Source organism: Leptonotus elevatus, chromosome 2 (genome assembly GCF_054856555.1).
Source record: "Leptonotus elevatus isolate MCC_2025b chromosome 2, RoL_Lele_1.0, whole genome shotgun sequence".
NCBI classification, from domain to species: domain Eukaryota; kingdom Metazoa; phylum Chordata; class Actinopteri; order Syngnathiformes; family Syngnathidae; genus Leptonotus; species Leptonotus elevatus.
In genome coordinates this window covers 32,857,010-32,878,941 of record NC_141240.1, presented here as the reverse complement: position 1 = coordinate 32,878,941, position 21,932 = coordinate 32,857,010, and the positions used below count along the sequence as shown (strand labels likewise).

Sequence of the window (21,932 nt, the reverse complement as noted above, 5' to 3'; positions counted from 1 at the left end):
AACGTGTTGAGGAGTGGGATTTTTAAAAAATGGCAAGAAAATTGCAATTAATTGAAGCCGTCACTATTGAAGAAATGCCAAACATGAGGTCAAATTTCTATTTTGCAAGTAGTCAGATGGCCAGCAAATGGTCAATTGCGAGCTTATGTCACAAGTCAAAATGTCGGTCAACTCGGTGAAGGGAAGCTCTCCGCTCATTTAAAAGCATTGGACTTGGCATCATTGTAATTTGATTTGTGATGATTATTTTGATTTCAAAATGTGATAAATGTCGTTTGATTAATATCATAACCTGCCTACTTTGGTTTGTATGCTCGTCACAGGCAAAAGCGATACAATATGCCGTTTGTTTTCACCTTGTAAATTGCGGAAATATCAGAAATGCCCGGATGTTCGGAAATTGTCCATATTATTTTTGTCCCGTTATCTCACTGCCAGATTTCCCCCTGTAAATATGTAAATGTCCGAGATGTGACGTTATCAGGATGTCAACGACTATGATTGGTCAACTCCGGGCTTTGGGGCGGGGCTGGATGCCTGACACAGAAGCGACTGGAAGGAATCTCTTGGCGAGTCAGTCAAGGTTCCAAGCGTCCGATCGTGCAATTCAGACAAGTTTTTCCACTGCGATGGCTGCACAGCGATCGCAGTTTACGGGACTTCGTCCTAGAATATGACTTTGTGCCTTTTGCGTGTGCAACACGAAAGGACGACGCGAGGACGAGGAGAAGTTCGGGCTCGGACGATCGAGGTAAGAACCGCCGCGGCTAACAGTTAGCCACGTTACGCTGCTTCTAATATGAACTCACGGCAGCAGCGGCCCATTTAGTGCGTTTTGCGGGTTCATGCCAAAAAAAGAAATAGAAACAGATACAGGGCAGCAGAGTTTATTGGCGTTAGCCAGTGCTACAAGATTTCCTGACCGGAGCTAAGCTTGGAGCTTCGGTGGCTGATGCTGATGCTGATGCTGACTCACACGGGAAACAAAGACAGCTGTCGAAGATTAGGATTATTGATGATGATGATGATGATGATTGACGGCATTTTCTTGGGCCAAGGCAGGGCTTGCAGAAACGTTTGGAGGGGCAGCTGCCGCCCAAAGTTTTAACAAGCGTTTAAACATCGCGAACCTGCTTCATCATTGTAGCCTGCTACGTTGAAACGACAACAGTAATACTCTTGAATCTTCAACTGGCCGAGGAATCCAACTGACATCGCGATGTGGCAGGTTGGATTTAGGAAACAAAAAAAGCACCCTGCTGAGCACTTTCGTGGTTCAGAAGTGTAATCCAGACCAATGCTAATATTACATGTAAACTTGTTAAATCCATAGATTTGTTAGCTTCATTACTTAATTTCGCACGCCACAATTGTTTGGTACATTTTTGTATTAGTTGTTGTCGTAAATTATTTCACTATTCTAATTATTTCCTAATAATACATTTTTTTTAAGCTTAACCAATAGGACTAAAAAATTTAATTATAATAAACCTTATATATTTTTTATTGTAATACGTAATGAATGTATTGCTTGTGCTGTCCTGGTTAAAAATGCATGGGAAAATAATCACATATGAAATCACAAAGACAATATTGGGTGCAAAAAAAAATTGCAATTGGATATTTTTTCAAAATGGTTCAGGCTTTAGCCCTCATAGCAGCACATACTCATTAAGAAGCTTACATGGGACCACAACATAAACACTTTCTCCATTCATCCGGCAGAACATCTTTATTTTCAACTAAACATGGCCTGAGACTGATCATTATTATTATGATTTCAGGAGATACTGTATACTATACTTTTACTGACTTATTTTTGCTTGGTGGCGTGCTGTGAGGTTTTTCAAATATTAAGGGTACCTTGGCTCAATGAATGCTGGGAAACACTTAACTACAGGTTTTATTGAAGCCATATGTCACTTGGTGAGCGACCACAAGACCGAGATGAAAGCTAAACTCTCAAAGTCTGCACAGGCCGCGGAAGACATTGTCTCACGCATTTTTTGGGGGGGTGTTTGTGTGTGTTTCCTGTGTGTATTGTCTCGGAAGCATCATGCGGTGGGCCTGGCCGTTCCTGCCCGCTCTGATGCTTCTGTCGGAGCTGTCGCTCGTCGCCGTCCACGCGGCGCCGTGTCACACATGCCAGAAACTGGCGGAGAGTTTCATCAAGGTATCAGGGCGGCGTTTTTGCGCACGTTGTCATCTCATCATCGGTCACGAAATGGCCTTCTTCCTTTCTAGGGCTTGGAGAGGACGGCCAACAAGAACTTTGGGGGAGGCAACACGGCCTGGGAGGAAGACAAGTTGTCCAAGTATGCAAGCAGGTCAGTCACTTCATCTGCGGCCAATCCAATTAGGCTTTGGAGGTTTGTTTGGAACAGCAAAACAAAAATAGACAATGAAATAGCGAACAGCAGTTTTGTCTTTTCCAGCCAAGCACTCAAAAAGGCTGTGTTGAAATCACACTTAAACTTGAAGTCAAAATCACTACTCAAAATGCGTTTTTTGCTGATAAGCAAAAAAAAAAAAAAGAGAAGTTCTCTGTACGCACAAAACACATAGTGAAAATGTGTCGAACCATGGGCTGAAAAGTGAGGTGCGTACGTACTGCCTGGTGTACCACCCATCACTCGTTTCATCCCAACCCTTTGAATTGAATTGAATGGGATCAATAAAAAAAAAAAAATTGTTGACTTGCTGTTGCAGCGAGACTCGTCTCCTGGAGATTGTGGAGAGTGCGTGCGACAAGGCCGACTTTGAATGCAACCGCTTGCTGGAGCAGATCGAGGAGCAGGTGGAGACGTGGTGGTTCCACAGGTAACCACGGAAACGTGGCCATCAAATTGCTTGTAGTGGGCACAACTCCAATCTTCCCAAAAATACTTTTATGCTAGCATAGCTGCTAGCTTGACTTACAAGTTCCCCAACATGATAAAACTCGTCACTTGGTCCATAAAATAATAATAATAGTAATAACTAGTGGTGCAACGGATCAGCGTTGATTTGTAGTCTGTTCGGATCAGGCCTCACGATTCGGATTGCCTTCGATCTGGGGATTGGTTGGGGGTGGGGGTGGGGGTGGGGTGGGGGTGGGGGGGGGGACACAACAGCAACGTGCGTATTAACAGTTGACACCAAACATTAGGGGTGGGAATCTTTGAATGTCTCACGATTCGATTCAATTCCAATTTTTGGGTCTGCGACTCTATTCACAATCGATTTTTGATTCAGAACGATTTTTTATTTAAAATGATTTGATTGACAATGATTTTTGCCTCAATCTATAGATGTGCAAGGAATTGAATTCATCTACTCCAGTCTGACTCACTAATGTTAATTAGCGCGCTACTCGTGGCACTTTTATCACTCAAAAGAACGGCTCCACGCTGAAAAAGACAACAACTTTTATTGGAACAACTTGATCGTGACGTTTCCCTTCTACTCTCTAATGTATTAGAGCGCGTGGAACCACACTGCCCCTCAGTGGCCAAACTGGGTACAACATGAACAGCGCTCCAATTAAAAGCACACACAGACAAGGGCAAGGTAGTATAAAATAATTTAAATACAATTTATTTTGGGACATTTAAAACTGATTCTGAATCGTACTAAATGAGAATCGCGATTCTTATGAGAATAATTTTTTGGGGGGGCACACCCCTACCAGACATGTCACGGAAGCTGAAAAATAATCATCATAACACAACACTTACGCTCAGGCTAACTTCAAAATAAAGTTTTTTTTACATTAATGGCAATGCAAATAGCCTTGGTAGACATTTACTTTGAAAGTAGCCCACATCGTGGCATGATGGCTAGCTTGACTTCCCTTTTAGACGTTCGTAGTTTTGATTGACATTAACTCATTCACTGCCATTGACAGCTATAGATGTCAAAAATTAATTTGAACTATTTCTATTAGTTTAAATTTTTTCCCCACTTTTGTTAACAAGAGTACGAAAACCTAGAATTTTTTGGGTGATATTTAGAACAGATAACATTTGTGATTAATTACAATTACAAATTTTAATCACCTGACGCCCCTAATTTTTAATAATCTTTTCTTTTTTAAATCTTTTTTTTTTTAAGAAGAAAAGATTATTAAAAATTAGGGGCGTCAGGTGATTATTTTTTTAAATTGTAATTAATCGCATGACTTCACTAGTTAACTCACGATTAAAAAAATAACATGAAAAATTAGGGGCGTCAGGTGATTAAAATTTGTAATTTAATGACTTTACTAGTTAACTCACGATTAATAACAAATTTTATATCTGTTCTAAATGTGCAATATTTTTTTTCCTCTAGGTTTTCATACTCTTAATAAAAGTGGAAACAAATGTTAAATTAATGAGTTAAAATGAAATTTTGATGTCTATAGGCGTCAATGGCAGTGAATGAGTTAAATCAACACAACGCTATCCCGAACTCATATTCAATAGGTAATTTAGGACGCTAAGAAACCGCTAATTAATTACTCCATCATTGTATAATATGGCAGAAGTCTCCGAGGTAAGTGGCTACTGGCTAGCTTGCAGCTAGCTGTTAGCATATCCTACGGGTGCCTGTCTGGTAGCTGTAAATGAGTTTGACAGCTGGTAATTGGCTTACTTGAGTTCTTTTTCAGTATTTTGGACCAAGGCTACTTTGAAGCAGTCTACTTTTACATCTGAAATCTTTGTAAACGATTGGCCTTGTTTTCTTTCAGCGTTAAAGAAGAGCAGCATAGTAACGTGCGTAGGCGAGTTAGGTTAGCTTGATTTTGAAGACACATAAAGGACTCCGTCAGTCGCCTGAATCTGAAGTCAAACTATGCACATTTTCACAAGTTAAAAAAGTCGAAAACGATCACGTTATAGTTTAATATTGAAGTTTTTTTTTCTCTCTCTGGTGTGGCAGGAACACATTTACATACTCTTGTATCAGAAAGCGTGAATAAAGGCTAAAACGGCAGCCCAGAGCGTACAAATAATTTCTCTTTTGCACAAATCCACTACTTCCTGAATTAATTACTACTCCTTCATTTCCTGTCTTTCATGATTGGACAAACTGATTGATCCAGGTGTGCCTGACCTCAGTAACCACGACGACAATGGCCAGACACACCTGGATCAATCAGTTTGTCCAATCATGAAAGACAGCAAATGGAGGAGTGGATTTGTGCAAAGAGCCCTTTTCCGTTCACAAAAAGAAGTTTGGCAAAACAGTTATGATGAAGTTAAATGAAATTAAAGTAAAAAAAATAATAATAATTTCACATTTAATTTTAGTAGGTTATTCCTCCAGTACTTTGCTGTACAGTGCTTTTAGAATATGGTTCCCCCAAAAGTTTGTTTTTGAGGATCTGAAATGGATGGACGGCATTTGCGTTTGTTTCACTGGGTAAAGTTGATTTCTGACATTTTTTACTGTAGGCAGCGGGAGGCGCCCGACCTGTCAGAGTGGCTGTGCATGGAGCAGCTGAGGCTGTGCTGCCCTCGTGGACACTTTGGACCCGACTGCAAAGGTCAGTACCGCCCCGCCCCGTTTGCACTCGTGAAAAAGATGACAGGTGAGCGCTAACACGCAGGCCTTTCTCCCCATCCAGCGTGTCCGTCGGGTCCCGGCGGTGTGTGCGGCGGTTTGGGCCGCTGCGAGGGTGAGGGCACTCGCTTGGGGGACGGCCAATGCGTGTGTGACCCCGGATACGCTGGCCCGCTCTGCCAGGACTGTGCTGAGGGCTACTACGTAGACAAAAGCGCCAACGCCACCGCTGGAGCCTGCGCAGGTGCCTGACTTCTTCCACTTTCACTTTCATTTAGTAAGGCCGCTCTCATGTGAGCCTGTTCGTGTAGCGATGTGACGAGCGGCCGCCATCTTTGTGGAATCTTTGCAGTCGCTCATTCCTGACTCCCTACAAGTTGAGGTGTCCTTTTCAGTCAGCCTCAGCGTTTTGACAACCTGTCATTTGTAGGACTCGGTTTAAAAAAAATTGAACAATCGATATTGATTCATAAAACCACGACTCGATTATTTTAATGTCTTTTCCACATAAAATTCATAAGAACATAGAATTTTAAAGGCATTTTTTTTGGGGTGCTTTTCTTGAAATTTACTGTTCACATTAATTTAAAAGTGTTTTCTTTCATTTATGAAAGACCTGACTAATTGCACTTGAAAACAATTCAGAATCTTTTTAATTTATATTTACAATTGTTGAATCAGAATTATTCAAATATTTTCATCTTGTCCTTGCTGATGTCATTGTTTGTGTAACACTTAAGTGATTATAGCATGTGTTACTACTTTCATTACTAAACTAAATAATTTACCCAGTTTTCATCAATATCGGATTGAATCAAAGTGAATCGAATCAAGAAAAATCAAAACCGAATCGAACTGAACTCTTGTGAATTGAAAACAAATTGATTGAGGAAATTAGAATTGGAGATAGACCGATATGCTTTTTTCCCCAAGGGCTGATACCGATACCAATTATCGTAGTCAGGGAGGCCGATAACCGATATTTGAAGCTGAGAGACATTTGCACGAAAAAAAAAAGTCGGTGTCAAAAGTTGTAATAATAAAATAATCATAAAAACGCCAGCACTTGACTGCTTAAATGCCTTCAAGCACATGTTTATTAAACAGCTTTTGTGATTTGCAACATGTTAAAGGTTTTTTGTTTGCTGTCAGCTTTTGCACCAACTATAATGCCTACTACAAAATAGCCACAAATTTGCGAGCTAACTTTTAGCTCGCGGGCTTACCATTCACCCACACGCTAACCCCGGAATAACTCCCAAATAGCCACAAAAAAAAAACCGGCTATTAGGTTAGCCCGCGAGCTAACCGTTAGCTCACATGCTAACCTAATGGCCGTTAATTCGCGAGCAACCCGGTTAGTTCGCGGGCTAATAGTCGCAAATTTGCGAGCCACCGGTTAGCTGCTAATTTGTGAGCTAACTGTTAGCTCGTGAGCTAATTGTTCACCCAAACGCCCTGGGATAACTCAGCTAAAAAACGGCTATTAGGTTAGCCGCAGGCTAGCCGGGCCGATTATCGGTCTATCCCTAATTAGAATCGATACCCAGCCCTAGCCATTTGTGGAACATGTTGGTTTGTGCCGCCCCCCCCCCCCCCCCCCCCCCCCCCCCCCCGCAGCCTGCTTCTACTCGTGCTCCAAGTGCTCGGGGCCACAGGACTACAAATGCCTGGACTGCAAAGCGGGCTGGATGCTTCACGACAACAAGTGCGTTGGTGAGTAAGCCTGCTCCGGTCGCACGGCGACTCATCTAATTGGACGCGTCTCATCCCGCTGCTCTCGTGTGTCCTTCTAGATGTGGACGAGTGCGGCACGGAGCTCTCGCACTGCCCTTCCAACACGTACTGTCACAACACGGACGGCTCTTACGACTGCAGAGGTAGGCGTCGACTGCTCCGACTTACTTGATCCACAGTTCAATGTTAGCGTGTCCTCCATCTTTGCCCAGGATGTTTTGTATTTGTTTGTGTTTTTTTTCTCAAATCACTTTTGGGCTAGCATAGCTTTCGTCTCTTTCCAGGTTGCGACCAGGCTTGTGTGGGCTGCATGGGCAGCGGTCCTGCCCGCTGCAAGAAATGTGCACGAGGTTACAAGCTGAAAGGAGCCAAGTGTCTCGGTAAGGATTTCATTTGCTTGAAGATTTTGAAACGCTAATAAACTCTGCTGTCATGCCACGGCTTGCTTTCAAATGTTTTCATGAGATCTCTTCAGTACGTCCGCTGTTGATTCCTAAGTACTGTCAAGTACGCCGATGATCCCATTCCATTTGATTCCTCCAAAAAGGATGATTTATTGTTGGTCTATGTAGGCCAGTGGAGTACACACGTTATAGTGGCAGGCAGAACAATTCAATGCTTGTCCACTAGATGGCAGAATATAAAATTAACCTGTGACATGAATAGGGCCCGACCATATGCATTTTTTGGGGGCTGATTTTTGGCAGAAAAAAAAAATGCAGATTACCGATTAATCTCTCCAATAAAACCATTCTTACTTGCTTAAAACTGCTGTGAAGCATTAACCTTTTCTTTTATATATTTTTATCATGCATTATTTTCACAAGTCTTGGGACTTACTGGGCTAACCTGGGACCTCGAGGCTTGTATTTCGTACCATGTCATGTGGAAATGTGTGTTAAAACCCAAACAAAATCCTTGGATTTTGAGAAAAGAAAGTATTTGAATCATTGAAATGTCTTAAAATATAACTTGAAAGGATAATAACAAAATAAAACCATAATAATTGAATAAACTAAAATAATAGCAGCTAAAAAACCCCCACTAAGAACAAATACTGACTGTTCCTGTGCGTTTTGGCCTCTTGTGAGTACAGAAGAAAGTTGTGATTGAATTAAATAACTTGTTTTTCACACATTGGGAATAATTTGTGCCTTTGCGTAGTGTTATCTTACCTGTGGGTATGTGTTCCCACTAGATTTGTGTGTGGATGTTTGTTATTTGAAGGAAAAACACTCTCGAAGTCGCTGCTAACTTCCTGTTAGCATTTGAATGGGATCCTCTCCTCGCATTTAGCATTAGCGCTAGTCTAGCAATATTTTAAAAAAGAAGCATGTTTTGTATTTAAATATACAGTGGATGTAATTCTTAACGTCATATGTTTAGTTTTACAGTTAACTCCAACTGAGGAGCCAGCTTAAAAGACGCTTGGGGGACAACAGAATAACCAGAATAACATATGTTACACACTTGCTTGTTGCTAATGCTACGCAAGAAAAATGGTGCATTCAAGGTACTTCCACAGCGTCGGAAACTTCGGTTTTCTTTCATACCGTTTTAAGGGGAAAATAATCAGCCATTTGGTACAATTAGCGGATTGTTTTGGCTGATGCTTGAAAGCCAATAATTGGCCGATTATAATCGGCGGCCCCTGACATGCATGGTTTATTGTGGCAGATGTGGATGAATGCAGCGAGGGCGGCATGGCGTGCCCGGGCCTCAACGAGGCCTGCATCAACGAGGTGGGCTCCTTCCACTGCGACTGCGCCGACGGCTTCATCCGGAGAGACAGCATCTGTGTCGAGAACAAGCCTCCTGGTATGTCTAAGCGCGTGCTGTCCGCCCGTTCGCCCGGTTTGACGTTTATTTGTGGTTTGCGGACGTCCCCTCCAGCCGGTCCGGAGAAGGGCCTGTTTGACGACATGACAGACGACGAGGTTCTGGTTCTGCAACAGATGTTCTTCGGTGCGGTCATCTGCGCCCTGGCCACGCTGGCCGCCAAAGGCGACATGGTATTTACGGCCATTTTCATCGGCGGCGTGGCCGCCATGGCGGGCTACTGGCTGACGGAGAAAGGAGACTACATGCTGGACGGATTCCTCAAGGGCCGCTAGGACGCGAGGTGCAGGCTTGAAACGCTGGCGTTGGCTCGGGGGAGTCGCCCAAAAGTCCCTCCCTGCGTTTGCATCGGTAAGACCGCGCCAGAACGCAAAGGCATGCTTGAAGACCAGATGAAGCTAGCGCTGCACCTGTTTGAAAGGAATTCAACTGAATTCCCGACCTGGAATTTGTTGAGTTGGAGGTTTGTGCAAGCACCGCTACTGATTGTTTAAATCGTCTACTGTATTTACAAAGTGGCTGCTTTTTATTTATTTATTTATTTATTAGTTTATTTCCTTCCCCTCTGCACACAATCAAAACCTCATCATCGGGGCGGCATGGCTCAGTGGTAGAGTGGTCGTCTCTCCCAACCCAGCGGTGGTGGGTGCGATCCCCGGCCATTGTGGCCGTGTGCAAGTACCCTTGAGCAAGGTACCGAAGCCCCAGTTGCTCCTGATGATGCGTCATCAGTAGGGAAAATGAGCACATCATCTTGTCCGCTCATCACGACTCAAGCGAATGTTTTCATCCTTTTAGTTCAAATGCATGACACTGAAATAAAACACGTTAGATTGGTAGCACAGTACATGACATGTATTTATTGCTCGTCTTTGGCATGGAAGACGATCGGATGCCGGATGCATTTTTGATCCCTTGATTTTTTTAATTTATTTTTGTACACTTTGAAGCCCCAGATGTAACATGGCGAAACATTTTTCAAAATGTGGCTGGATTATCAAATGCCTATTTGTGTCCGCATGGTCGCACAAAATACAAATGAGATCGTCCTTCCTGGAAAGTCAGGTAGGCAAATGGAGCGCACTTTTAAGGCCGAAGACACAGTTGGAAGCATGCAATGTGAAGTTTATATTACGGGCAAAATGGGAAAAAAAATGTACCTCACGTGATGTCCGGGAAGCCGTAAAGAAGCAATACCTGCATTTCAAACATATACTTTGATTTGACTTGATGTTGACATTTCCATGTCGTCCCTTTTCACCGCGTGCGTCCATCCGATGTAGCTTGTGTCGTCAGCAACAATCACGTTTGCGTTTGGATCCTTAAAAGGAACCACGACTGTAATGACAAGTTTGCTCGATGTTGTTACCAACATAACCATGAGATTCATTTTCCACAAATAATTTATTTGTTATTTACGTCGGAACGCTACGGAGGCTTACCTTGCTTTCTTTATAGGCGTTTCGCAGAGAGCCAGCCGCCATTTGAATGCGTTAATAATGGCGGCGTACATACAAATAAAGTTTCTCCAAAATGTATTCAACTGGAAATGATTTTTGACAAATGAATCTCATAGTTATGTTAGTAACAACCAAATAAATAATATAACGCAAACTTGTCATTACAGGCGGTCGGGGTTCCTTTTAAGTTAATTCTCAGCTTTTTCAATAAAGGAAACAAGAAAAGTGTCTGGCTTTGGTGACATTTGTTGGATGGGTGACGGTGTTAAATCAATAACGATAATGAGAATTTACAATGTAGGCTGTAAAAAAAAAAAAAGCAAAGTGTAAGTTCAATGTTAGGGTGAAACTAATGCACTGGTTTGGTCTTAAGTCCTGTGTTTGTTTGCAAGTTGGCATTTGTAGGGATGTAACAATATCCAAATGTCACAATACAATAATTATCGCGATATCGTGGCGGTGTTGACAATAAAAAAAAATAAAGATTATAATACTATATACAGTTGAGGCCCATAGTTTTGAGAATGACAAAGTATAAGGTCTCCTGAATGGTTGAGCTTACATGGATACTCCTTCTAAACGGTTTTCACCTTCATGTGAAGGACTGATTGCTAGCGCACAAGGTCCGAGGCTTCAATCAGTCTCAAAACAAATTTGATAAACTTCTGTTCTTTGGTTAATCCACACGGACACACAAACATCTGAGACAAAGCAACCTGTTAAAAAAAACATTTTATTGTCCGTTCCAACGTGAATAAAAAATAATGATCAATGATGAGTGAAAGCTTCCGCGCGGACAGTTCTTCACGCTTGTTCAGATTCCCAGCGCCTCCTGGTTTTCCCACAGCCAGGCGTGATATTTGTTCAACATATGATCATCAGGCGTCACCTTGAGCAAAACACAGCAAGAACAAGATTGTCACGGCTGAGACTCTTCTTCCAAAAAGATGAAATTCAAGTGAGGACTGGCCTGTCTCCATTCTTCCACACAGAAGATCCTGTAGGAATCGTTGCCGTACTTGCCGATGCCGTGCAACTCGATGGGGTAACGCCACTTTTTGCTCAAATATTCGTCTGCAAACAAACGACACAAGGTCAAAGATCACATGCAGAGTCGGCACCTACGTGGCCGCTACTTTCACACAAATACAATCCAACGCTTCTCAAACGTCTTCCAACAAGTACTACCACCAAAATGTTTTTTGCTCTCCAAAATACCAAATTTTGCTCACCTGAGAATCTGATGAGGATTTTGGCCCGAAGCTCAAAGAGGCCGATTGGTTTGAGGAGTTCTGCCATGACCTCGCGGTTGGCTTGGCGGGCCACCTCTGCAGACGGGTACAGCTCGAAGAATTGCCAAAGGAGCGGAATGGCCGTTTTGCCTGCAGCATTCACACAACGCATACGAGACATTTTTCCTACTATACAGTTAACAGCAGCAGCATTACAGGTTGGAATTGGAGGGGGGGTAGATCACCAAATGATCCCAGAGCGCAAGCCCCTGCTGCTGCTCACCGCTCCCTCAGTGGCATGCGCAGAACAAATTTCACCCCACTTAGAAGGGTACTTTAACCCCCCACCAACTTTATCGCAGTTCCACAGCAAAACGTAAAGGGCCAGAGCCACTAAAGGTTTACGTAGATTTTGCGTGGCACTAAGCGGTTAAAAATGGAGCAATCAGGGAGCGTGTAATCCACTGAACACGCGCAGATGGAGAAATTCAGCTCTAACTGCGCTGCCAACCAGATTGTGCACCGGTGGTTTTTGTGCGTACATGAACTCATTCACTGCCGTTGACATTTTTTCCACACTTTTGTTAACAAAAAAACCCCGATTTTTTTATTGTACATTTAGAACAGATATAATAAAATTTGTGATTATTCGTGAGTTAACTAGTGAAATCATGCAATTTTTTACGATTACAAATTTTAATCACCTGACGCCTCTAATTTTTATTAATCTTGTGTATTTAATTTTTTTTAATTATTAAAAAATATATATAATTATCTTTTCTATTTAACAAAATATTGTAATTATTTTTAAATTTTTTAAATAATTTTTCCTTAAATGTTTTTTATCTTTTCTTTAAAAATATTTTTTGTAATTTACTTTTTTAAATTCACAGTGATGAAAATTGGCGGCACGGTGGCTGACTGGTTAGCACGTCCGCCTCCCAGTGCAAAGGTTGTGAGATCAAGTCCGGGCTTCGACCTTCCTGGGTGGAGTTTGCATGTTCTCCCCGTGCTTGCGTGGGTTTTCTCCGGGTACTCCGGTTTCCTCCCACATTCCAAAAACATGCATGGCAGGTGAATTGGACACTCCAAATTGTCCATAGGTGTGATTGTGAGTATGGTTGTTCGTCTCTGTGTGCCCTGCGATTGGCTGGCAACCAAAACAGGGTGTACCCCGCCTACTGCCCGAAGCCAGCTGGGATAGGCTCCAGCAACCCCGCGACCCTTGTGAGGACAAGCGGTACAGAAAATGGATGGATGGATGGATGGACTTTTTAAAATTATTTGAAATTATTATTTTTTTAAATCAGCTTTTCTTTAAATGTTTTTATTTTATTTAAATTTTCAAGAATCTTTAAAAAAAATATATAAATTAGGGGCGTCTGGCGATTACATTTTTTAATCGTAATTAATCAAATGACTTCTCTAATTAACTCACGATTAATCACAAACTTTATATCTGTTCTAAATGTACAATAAAACACTTTTTCTAGGTTTTCATACTTTTGTTAACAAAAGTGGAATTTTTTTTAAACTTATAGAAATAAAGTGAATTTTTGACATCTATAGCCGTCAATGGCAGTGAATGAGTTAATGAGGTAATTTGCATACATTTGGCGGAGAAGTTGCTATTCAAATGAGTATCATTGATAAATAGCGTCTAATTCACGAACGCCAGCGCTAAAAGCCACATGGAGTTTGAGTGACGCAAACGTTTTTTGTTTTTTTATGCTAGAGCATACAGAAGGCTTTGAACTGAACTGCAGAGAACGGTAGAAGAAATGGTAGTTATTAGACAAATGGCCAGCAGGTGGCAGCAGAGCAAACGAGATCAACCAGGGCCATGTTGAAAAAAGTTAATTTCCTTACAGTTCTAAGCAGATTTGTGAATAATGATGAAACTTAGCTATATTCTAATGATAATAAAAAATGGAAACAGACAGAAATATACCTTTTTTTTCTCTGATGAAAGAAGAGACTCTAATCTTTCTTTTGGTGGGTTCCATGTTTTGATAGCAATAGAACACAATATTCAGTGAGCCTTTCAAAATCAGTCAAAATCCAGTAAAACAGCCGTGAGTGAAGGGGATTGCTTCAGTGAAAAGGGTTGGGAGTGAATGAGTTCAATGAATGAATGAATGACAGTGTTTGTCCTATCCACAGCTTAATGCCGCTGAATGAGGAAAACGCTTTTGCACCTCCTCCGTCTTTGTGATCATTTCATTTTTCTCGCAACTAGTGTTTCCCACATCTTAATACTTGGGCGGGCCGCCCGAGCAAACTGGCCACGACCCAAAAAGTTTTTCAAGAGAATCTTTTCCATACTGGACAATGTTACTGTAAAAAGTTGACCCCAAAAAACAAACAAACAATAAACCGCAGATTTCTGCAAAATATGCTGGGTGAAATTTTCGTGTGCGGTGAAGCTTACCACCTGTCTTGTTGAGAAAGATGGTCGCCACCAGCAGTTTCCAGACATTATGGAAAAGGATTTCTTGAACAAGGTTGAAAGGAGAACGAGGAGGTGTCCACTTCTTGAAGGCTTTTCTTCGAGGGGGTCCAGGACCTTCACACGTTTGAGATGACATTTGCTCAGAAACGTGTCATCATTCCCGCACAATTATTCAAGTCCGACACATTACCATCCGCCAGAGGTTTCCTGCTGAAGTAAGGGCTCGTTTTCCGTTTGTCTTCAGAACTTTTGGACTCTGCTCGTACAAAAACACGTGAGGAAAATTGCAAAAGTTTGTTACTTTGCCGTAATGTCCAAGTGACTACTTACTATTTTTGGAATTTGCCACTTCTTTTGCGCCGTATCCGGCAGTCAGGGCAGACAGCAACTGCTCCTGTCGGGCCTGGAGGACAACCTTTCGTCCCTCTTCCCCTCCCTCCACGGTGTCCACATCCGAATGCCCGACGTGAGTCTGTCTTGGAAGCTCCAGCCTCAGCGGGCAAGCGTCCTCATGTTCCGCTGTTGCGTGTTCACGAGCCGTTTGGCTCTCAACGTTCCTCTGCTCCACACACACACTTGTGAGGGAGGAGCTTGCACCTTTAGATTCTTTAGGAGGTGGAGCCAGTATTTTGGATGCGTCATGCGGAATGTCCTGTTGCCCACTGCTTGTCTGTTTCTCTCCGACAGGGAGACACTGCAGGGAGCTTGTTGTAAAATCAAAGAGGTTGATGTCGACGTCTTGAGCGTTTTTCACGAGGAACGCTCGCAGAGAAGCTCTCGATCGAAAGGTCTGCCCGTGGGGACTTCAATACACAAACGTGTGCTTAGTCGGGCGTGGCACAATGCTGTTGGCCGGACGGACGGGATTACCTGGTGATGTACACGTCCACTTTTCCCGCTGTCTTGCCCGCTCGCCGCCGCCGAACCTCTCTGGTCCAACCGTGAGGCATTTTGTGGCACAGGCAGCATGCACGCGAATCCATGTCGCTTCCAACACGTAGACTTCCAGTTCCAGTCAGGCTTGCACACAAGTGGAACATTTCAGTCCATTTGAGGAAAGTTTCTGGTAAATTTCAATGGGAATTCAATTTTGGAAATATCCCACACTGGAAATGTTGCATCATCATTTTGAGAATAAACTGGGAACTGACGCTTGCTTAATGGAAAAGTATCAAGGTACCGTAAGAAGAAGTTAAGTCAAAAATTTCAGATGACTGGGGGCGCAAAGAACATATAGTAAAGAAACATTTGGAATATGGAATAATGCAAAGGGGGAGCAGTCTGAGCATTTATTTGATATTCTTGACAAAGTCATACTCATGCTTGCAATGTGACAGAATTCCCCAAACATGACAGTCTGTTTAACTACTGTGTGGTTGGAATGGCCGCTTCAGCCTGAATACTACACAGCCAAAATTCTCAAAATTGGATGATGAGGTCTAGAGAAATTGAGTGTTTTGGGTCAGATTTGTTTTTTGAAGTCCTTCTCTGATTATCTGACAAGCTCAAAATATCCACCAATCATCTCATATAAGAAATTCAGAGGGTTCCACACGTCAAAATGACAATTAAACTCGCCTGAAAAACACCACTTGTATAGCACAAATGGAACAGAATTGGTGTGAGGAGCAGTAGAATAGCTCATGTACACCTGGCACTCATCAATTGCAACAGATTTATTGTGAATGCATTTAGGAATGATTTTATCATCCACAAGGAGGCCGCTTGTAACGTTTCTACTATTAATATACTGAAAGTTGCACTAGTAGTGGAAAAAGCATTAACCTACTAGTAAGACACATTTGTTCTACTAGTGCGCTTAATTGTCCAACGGGTTTGCACAAAGACCGTACTAAAATAGACATCGACAAGTTATTTCCGTCCACTTGTACGTTTACCACGCATGCGTAGCTTATTGCGCAATTCACTTATTGCTGTTCGCCTACATCACCGCAGGGGGCGCTCCAACGTCGCTTAGAAATTGTAGGCGCAGAATGCCGGACGAAGAAGAGCTATCACAATCTGCGGCTGTAGTGTCGCTAAAATTGATACGAAAATCGTTGCTTTCTCAGGATATACGCCTAAAAACAATCAGTTCCAAATTAACTTACTTTTCGACCCCTGGTACAATCAACAGCAAAGTCCAGTCGATTGATCTGAATCAATGTGAGAGCCCGCTTAGCATCTGCTGGCGAGGTTTAGCTTTGACGACGCGAGCGACTGAGCAAGCAGGAAGTGTGAAGCAGGAAGTGAGTCTGCGTCTGCGCGCTGTCAGGGAGTCATGACAAGAGAAGGCAACATGAGCGAGTGAGCAGGCAAACAACCTGTTGATCCAAATCAGAGCTGGAACCTGTCAAGAAATGAGAGCCGTCCTGGTATGGAAAGAAACAACACGTCAGCATTGGTGAGCGTTTTTGCGTAGCGTTTGCGTCATCGTCATTATCAGGCGGATGAGACGCTCGCGATTAGCAACAGCGGTTGCTATGCCAACCGCTGCTAAACCAACTAGCTCCTGGAAATTAGCACAGCGCAACACGACTGACGCTCCGTTAAGCAACACAAACCCAGTCGCTAAATCACAATTTTGGACCACCCAGATATGCTACATACATGGCATACATACATTGCGTTTTGTTTGTGTGAAACAGTAAGACGTCCAGTCAATGCTAACATTGAGAGGTTAGCAAGTGTCAGGCAGTTATCAAATTCATGGCACGCGGGCCAGATATGTTCCTTAATGTCGCTGTCTGCGAAAGCTTCCCACATCTTGACTTCTGTTCCAAAATTGCAAACAAAAGTCCAGTCCGTAAGCAAACACAGTGCAGCTAAGTGGCTCGCAATTTGCTTTTAACCGAAGGTCAAACTTGTTAAGTCAAGTCATTTGCAAACTTCTAGCGCAGGGGTGTCAAACATACGGCCCGCAAAGGGGTTTAATCCGGCCCGCGCGATGATTTTGTAAAGTATAAGAAAATAATAATTGTAATGTCAGACTAATTAATCAGCCGGCCACAATCAAAACATATAAATTCATAATTTCGCAAGCAATCCTCAGCTGAGCATAACCTAAAATTACGGTTTGTTTAGAAAAAATAAAATAAAATCATAGACCGACATAAACTTGTTAAATATGCCAGAAATTAAATTACTGGTAAAATAAATATGACAAGGATTAACGTCCTTATAACTTCATTAACTGCGCCACACAATGCATTCTGGGAACAATATATATGCACAACAGGTATAATTGGCGGCAATTGTTTTAAAATGATATACCATCATTTTACCAATCTGGCCCACTTGATGATATATATTCCTTCATGTGGCCTTTGAGCTAATATGAGTTTAACACCCCTGTTCTAGCGGCATTGAAACAGACTCCCTGACCTTTTCAGATGGAACCCATGCAAGTAAAAGCGAATCTCACTCATTGCTAGTGTTATCATAGCATCATCATTCAAAATATTCAAACTTGCACTTATCTATCTGCATCCTTTCATTCTTCAAAAGAAGACAAGCTGTTTGTAACATTTGACCAATCTCTGTTCTGCCTCCCTTTATTTATTTATTTATTTTTTACCAGTAGAAAAGCCACACAAGCATAGTGGCTTTATGGCTTTTCTTCAGGCAGGTTGGCCTACTCCGGCTTTTCCCTCACATTCCCAAAATGTGCTTGTTATGTTAATTAAAGACTCAAAAGTCAGTAATGTCCACAGGTGTGGTTGTTTGGCGACATAATGCCCCGCGGTTGGCTGGTGACCAGCCCAAATTGTAACCCCCAAAATGAAAAGGAATCAAGCTAGATGCATGGATGTTCCGTCACATCATGTCATCAAACATGTGCCCATGGAGTGTCGCTGGAGTCTATTCCAGCCGACTTTGGGCAAAAGGCATGCTATACACGACGCTGGACCTGTTGCCACTGAGTCCCAGAGCACAAAAGGACAAGCAGCCTTTTCCCCCGTCACATTGTCACTGTCACAGAGTGGCGAGTACATCGATGCCACCTGCATTCACGTCAGGCCCATGCACCACCACATTTGAAAACGATAACGACAAATGTGTTTTACCTTCTTATTTATATTAAGCATTCTCATTCCATGGCTGTGTTTCCTTGTGGGAATCATCAAGTAAATATAGTGACGAGTTGTTTCCATTCATTTTACTCGTGCATTTTAGAAGCAAAATATCAATTTTGAACTGAAGTGTTGGTACGATTGTTTCCTTGCAGCGTTTATGACCTGGCCTTCAAACCCGATGGCAGCCAACTCGTAGTGGCAGCAGGCCTTCATGTCCTGGTAAGATTTGACAGTTCAACATACTTTTTGACGAACACATTCAAACTGCATCCCGTTAACAATGTTATATGTATATTGCTCTCGAAACACTGTTCACTTGTGGTTCATGGACCAAATAAATAAATAAGTAAATAAATAAGCACTTATGAGTCGTATCTGTGAAAAGTGCTGTATGAATGAAATGTATTTATTTAGACCTACTCGATTGATCACTTGTCAGCAATGCTTGCTCTTTGCCAAATGTTGTGCTTTTTGTAGGTGTACGACACCTCAGACGGAACCATTATTCAACCTTTAAAAGGACACAAAGATGTAGTCTACTGTGTTGCTTATGCCAAGGACGGTAATAACCGTTTTCCTTTTTTTGATTGTTTTTCTTCGCTGGCTGCTTCTCTTGTTTTGCTGATTTGCATTTTTCTTTCTGTAGGTAAAAGATTTGCCTCTGGCTCAGCAGACAAGAGCATCATCATCTGGACATCTAAATTGGAGGGTATTTTAAAGTACACGTAAGTGTAATGTCAGACCACTTTTTAGTCAAATTCTGTACAATAATGATTGTTTGGTCAAATATTATGCAATATAATGATCGTTTGACACTTGAACCGCTGTTGTTAAATGCTTCAAGATGCGACTTTCTCATGTCTTTTTTTACCGCGTGAACGTTTGTAGACACTACGACTCGATCCAGTGCGTTGCCTACAACCCGGTCACTCACCAACTCGCATCCTGTTCCTCGGGTGACTTCGGTCAGTGCCTGTTGAGTTTACGTCTTTCCTAATGTTTGGTGACCGTCACAATACCCGCTTACTGTGTTATAGGCCTTTGGTCGCCGGAGCAAAAGTCGGTGAACAAACACAAAGTGAGCAGCAAAATAACATGTTGCGGGTGAGTGAACGCTGCTTCCGCTTGTTAACTTGAATGAAGCACGTCTGCGTTGACGCGTTTGACCGCTTGCCGTCAAAACAGGTGGACGAACGATGGGCAGTACCTCGCTCTCGGTATGATGAATGGCGTGGTGAGCATTCGCAACAAGAACGGCGAGGAAAAGGTCAAAATAGACCGCTCGGGAATCTCCTCCGCTCCCGTCTGGTCCATCGCTTGGAACCCCTCCAAGTTAGTATCGTCTGGGTTGAACTGGATACAAATCCAGTCACACCGGCTCAAGAGCATTTCAGGAAAGAAATTCCATGTAAGGCCAATAGATGGCAGCAGATAGACATGAATCTTTGGACCTTGAGGTAGCACAGGATGACAGACAGTTACAATCATTTGCTTATAGTTATTCTGGACATAATGCAATTAATTAGACACTGTCCGTATATTGAGGTTTTTGTCACTTCACCGTCAAGCACGGGTCAGCAAAAAAGTCAGGCCTGCTTCTTAAATAACACATTTTGTTTTTATTATTCTGAGTGATATTCCATGATGTTCAGAATTCCTCACAATAATTTTCAACAATGATTTAACAAGGTAGGAAACAGACAAACCTCGATTAGCATCATTTGATTTCTGTCAATCTTTGCATGTGTTTCCATTTTCAAATGACCACTTTTGTACAACATGACTTAGAAATCACCATGTCTGATTACTGGTGAGCTATTTTTTTTTTTTTTTAGAAAAGGCCCGCAAGCTACTCAAAACTTCTCCTTAGCAAACATTTGTTTGTAAGATTATGTAGCAAGTGTACGTTAGCATCATTAAAATATATACCACAACATGAACAAACTGCTAACATGGTTTTTTTTCTTGTGTTCTGGAGGGATGAGCAACATGACATTCTGGCCGTGGCCGACTGGGGTCAGAAGCTTTCCTTCTACCAACTCAGTGGAAAGCAGGTGAGTGTCCCAAGTCGCGTGACTTTGCAATGGTCATTTGCAAGCGAATTGTTTGCAAAGTTAGGCGGTCTCCTGTTGGAATGGAATAGCTGGGAGTGTGTTTGAGCTGGCCCTGCTATGATTTCATGGCCCCTCGCTGTCTCGCTTCCCTCCGAAACTCCCCCGGGGGCAGTGCTGTAATTGAACACAACTATGCACTGTTCATTACTTTTGCTTCCATGCCATGGGCTCATATACTGCCGTTGGCCTACTTATTTATTTCATTTTTTTCACTGAACATTCGGTTTGGATTACAAAGCCAAGAATTGTGCGCAGTGAATAAGAATCATCGGTGGGTTGTCAGGGCTGTTTTTTTTCTTCTTTTTTTTTTTTCTTCACAGAGCGGAGAAACAGATGTGTAGAGGTGTGTAATTAATACCGAGCTGAGCACATGGATTTTGAACACTGAGACAGAAGCTACTTCAAACCAAGATGCACTTTTATTTGTGTCCGTCTAGCGCTCTGTCTGTTTTATTAATTTTTTTCAAGCCACTCTTAAAAGGATGGTGGGATGCGGTGTTGAATTTGAAGACGGTGGCAAACGTTGGCCGGGCGCCTGAGCAACAAATCAAAGGGACGCCTTTTCAATTGTTGTCCTGCCTCCCTGTCTCTTTTGTGTCTGTTAGATTGGAAAGGACAGGACTCTCTCCTACGACCCGTGTTGCGTCAGTTACTTCTCCAAGGGCGAGTACATCGTTATGGGCGGCTCCGACAAGCAGGCGTCGCTCTACACCAAAGATGGCGTGCGGCTGGGCGTCATTGGCGAGCAGAATTCCAGGGTGTGCACCTGCCGGGTCAAGCCCGACTCCAATTTGATGGCGAGTTTATTCCTGTGAAATTTCAAGACTGAGGCAACAATGCTTTTTCAAAGACAGTGGTTTTATCATGTGCTTTAACACCTATACAGCTTGCTTTCTGCTATGTTTAGCTGTGAGCGATGTGGCATTGCGGAGAGAATCGAGTGCTGAAAGTTTCACTTTGTCTGTGTGGATGTTCCAAGCACAGGAACATTCTCCCACTCTTGCAGTCTTTTCTTGGAGGTGTTAATGAGATGCGCTGCTACATTCCATTGTTGTTTCTTCCGTAGGTGATGGGCTGCCAAGATGGGACTATCGCCTGCTACCAGCTCAACTTCAGTACAGTTCACGGCCTCTACAAAGATCGCTACGCTTATCGAGACAACATGACTGATGTCATTGTCCAGCACCTCATCACGGAAGGAAAAGGTTGCGCTTTTGTTTTCGCAATCCGCCACAATAATGGTCAAACTTAATGGTGACTCGCTTGTGCTATTTGTGATTTCTGAGGGTGATCTAAAAGTAACTTTTTCAACAAAAAAAAATACTCCTATATTATTTATTGGTGGTATTTTTATCTCACATTGTTATGTGTGTGCACCTAATTGAAGTCAGAGTGTAGATTTGCCGGTCCATTCGTTCTTTGCCGTAGCAGGAATGTTGAATCTGGCCATTTGTCAGTGCTTGGAAGTTAAGGTTGAAGATTGGATTTTCATGCCT

The 21,932-nt window shown here is 42.6% G+C and overlaps 3 protein-coding genes across 6 annotated transcripts in view; 2 read left to right on the top strand and 1 right to left on the bottom strand.

The window, feature by feature from the left end:
- The first annotated feature begins 521 nt into the window (after positions 1 to 521).
- creld1b (CRELD disulfide isomerase 1b) lies at positions 522 to 10,790 on the top strand. Its single transcript, XM_086068349.1, has 11 exons — positions 522 to 751; positions 2,053 to 2,173; positions 2,245 to 2,327; positions 2,710 to 2,820; positions 5,418 to 5,509; positions 5,591 to 5,770; positions 7,147 to 7,242; positions 7,323 to 7,406; positions 7,548 to 7,643; positions 8,941 to 9,081; positions 9,157 to 10,790. Exons 2-11 carry the CDS (start codon positions 2,057 to 2,059, stop codon positions 9,375 to 9,377), a joined length of 1,221 nt encoding a protein of 406 aa, XP_085924475.1. The 5' UTR covers positions 522 to 751; positions 2,053 to 2,056; the 3' UTR covers positions 9,378 to 10,790.
- A 485-nt stretch (positions 10,791 to 11,275) lies between these two features.
- On the bottom strand, positions 11,276 to 16,626 carry mbd4 (methyl-CpG binding domain protein 4). 4 transcript variants are annotated; one of them, XM_086068351.1, is made up of 8 exons: positions 16,358 to 16,626; positions 15,117 to 15,309; positions 14,577 to 15,049; positions 14,437 to 14,502; positions 14,229 to 14,360; positions 11,795 to 11,944; positions 11,533 to 11,636; positions 11,276 to 11,451 (listed from the first exon to the last, which is right to left on the bottom strand). In XM_086068351.1, exons 2-8 carry the CDS (start codon positions 15,284 to 15,286, stop codon positions 11,377 to 11,379), a joined length of 1,170 nt encoding a protein of 389 aa, XP_085924477.1. In that variant the 5' UTR covers positions 15,287 to 15,309; positions 16,358 to 16,626; the 3' UTR covers positions 11,276 to 11,376. The 4 variants fall into 4 exon arrangements, with proteins under 4 accessions (XP_085924477.1, XP_085924476.1, XP_085924479.1 ...); XM_086068350.1 differs by having other exon boundaries at positions 14,226 to 14,360; positions 16,358 to 16,622; XM_086068353.1 differs by having other exon boundaries at positions 14,226 to 14,360; positions 15,117 to 15,266; positions 16,358 to 16,622.
- Positions 16,239 to 21,932, top strand: part of ift122 (intraflagellar transport 122 homolog (Chlamydomonas)) — a 23,334-nt gene continuing 17,640 nt past the window's right edge. The window contains exons 1-10 of the mRNA XM_086068347.1: positions 16,239 to 16,650; positions 18,475 to 18,541; positions 18,800 to 18,884; positions 18,969 to 19,047; positions 19,211 to 19,287; positions 19,360 to 19,426; positions 19,508 to 19,654; positions 20,301 to 20,376; positions 21,042 to 21,233; positions 21,503 to 21,641. Coding sequence (XP_085924473.1) covers positions 16,607 to 16,650; positions 18,475 to 18,541; positions 18,800 to 18,884; positions 18,969 to 19,047; positions 19,211 to 19,287; positions 19,360 to 19,426; positions 19,508 to 19,654; positions 20,301 to 20,376; positions 21,042 to 21,233; positions 21,503 to 21,641 — 973 coding nt within the window. The 5' untranslated portion in view covers positions 16,239 to 16,606. The remainder of the gene's footprint in view (positions 16,651 to 18,474; positions 18,542 to 18,799; positions 18,885 to 18,968; positions 19,048 to 19,210; positions 19,288 to 19,359; positions 19,427 to 19,507; positions 19,655 to 20,300; positions 20,377 to 21,041; positions 21,234 to 21,502; positions 21,642 to 21,932) is intronic.

Bases quoted from the DNA above. Each gene is read 5' to 3' on its own strand.
- creld1b (XM_086068349.1), top strand. From the start codon at position 2,057: ATGCGGTGGGCCTGGCCGTTCCTGCCCGCTCTGATGCTTCTGTCGGAG. The intron at 2,174-2,244 runs GTATCAGGGCGG...CTTCCTTTCTAG, and splicing joins TGGCGGAGAGTTTCATCAAG to GGCTTGGAGAGGACGGCCAA. The intron at 7,243-7,322 runs GTGAGTAAGCCT...GTGTCCTTCTAG, and splicing joins TCACGACAACAAGTGCGTTG to ATGTGGACGAGTGCGGCACG.
- mbd4 (XM_086068350.1), bottom strand. From the start codon at position 15,286: ATGTTCCACTTGTGTGCAAGCCTGACTGGAACTGGAAGTCTACGTGTT. The intron at 11,637-11,794 runs GTGAGCAAAATT...GTTTGTTTGCAG, and splicing joins AATCCTCATCAGATTCTCAG to ACGAATATTTGAGCAAAAAG. The intron at 11,452-11,532 runs GCCAGTCCTCAC...GTTTTGCTCAAG, and splicing joins GTGTGGAAGAATGGAGACAG to GTGACGCCTGATGATCATAT.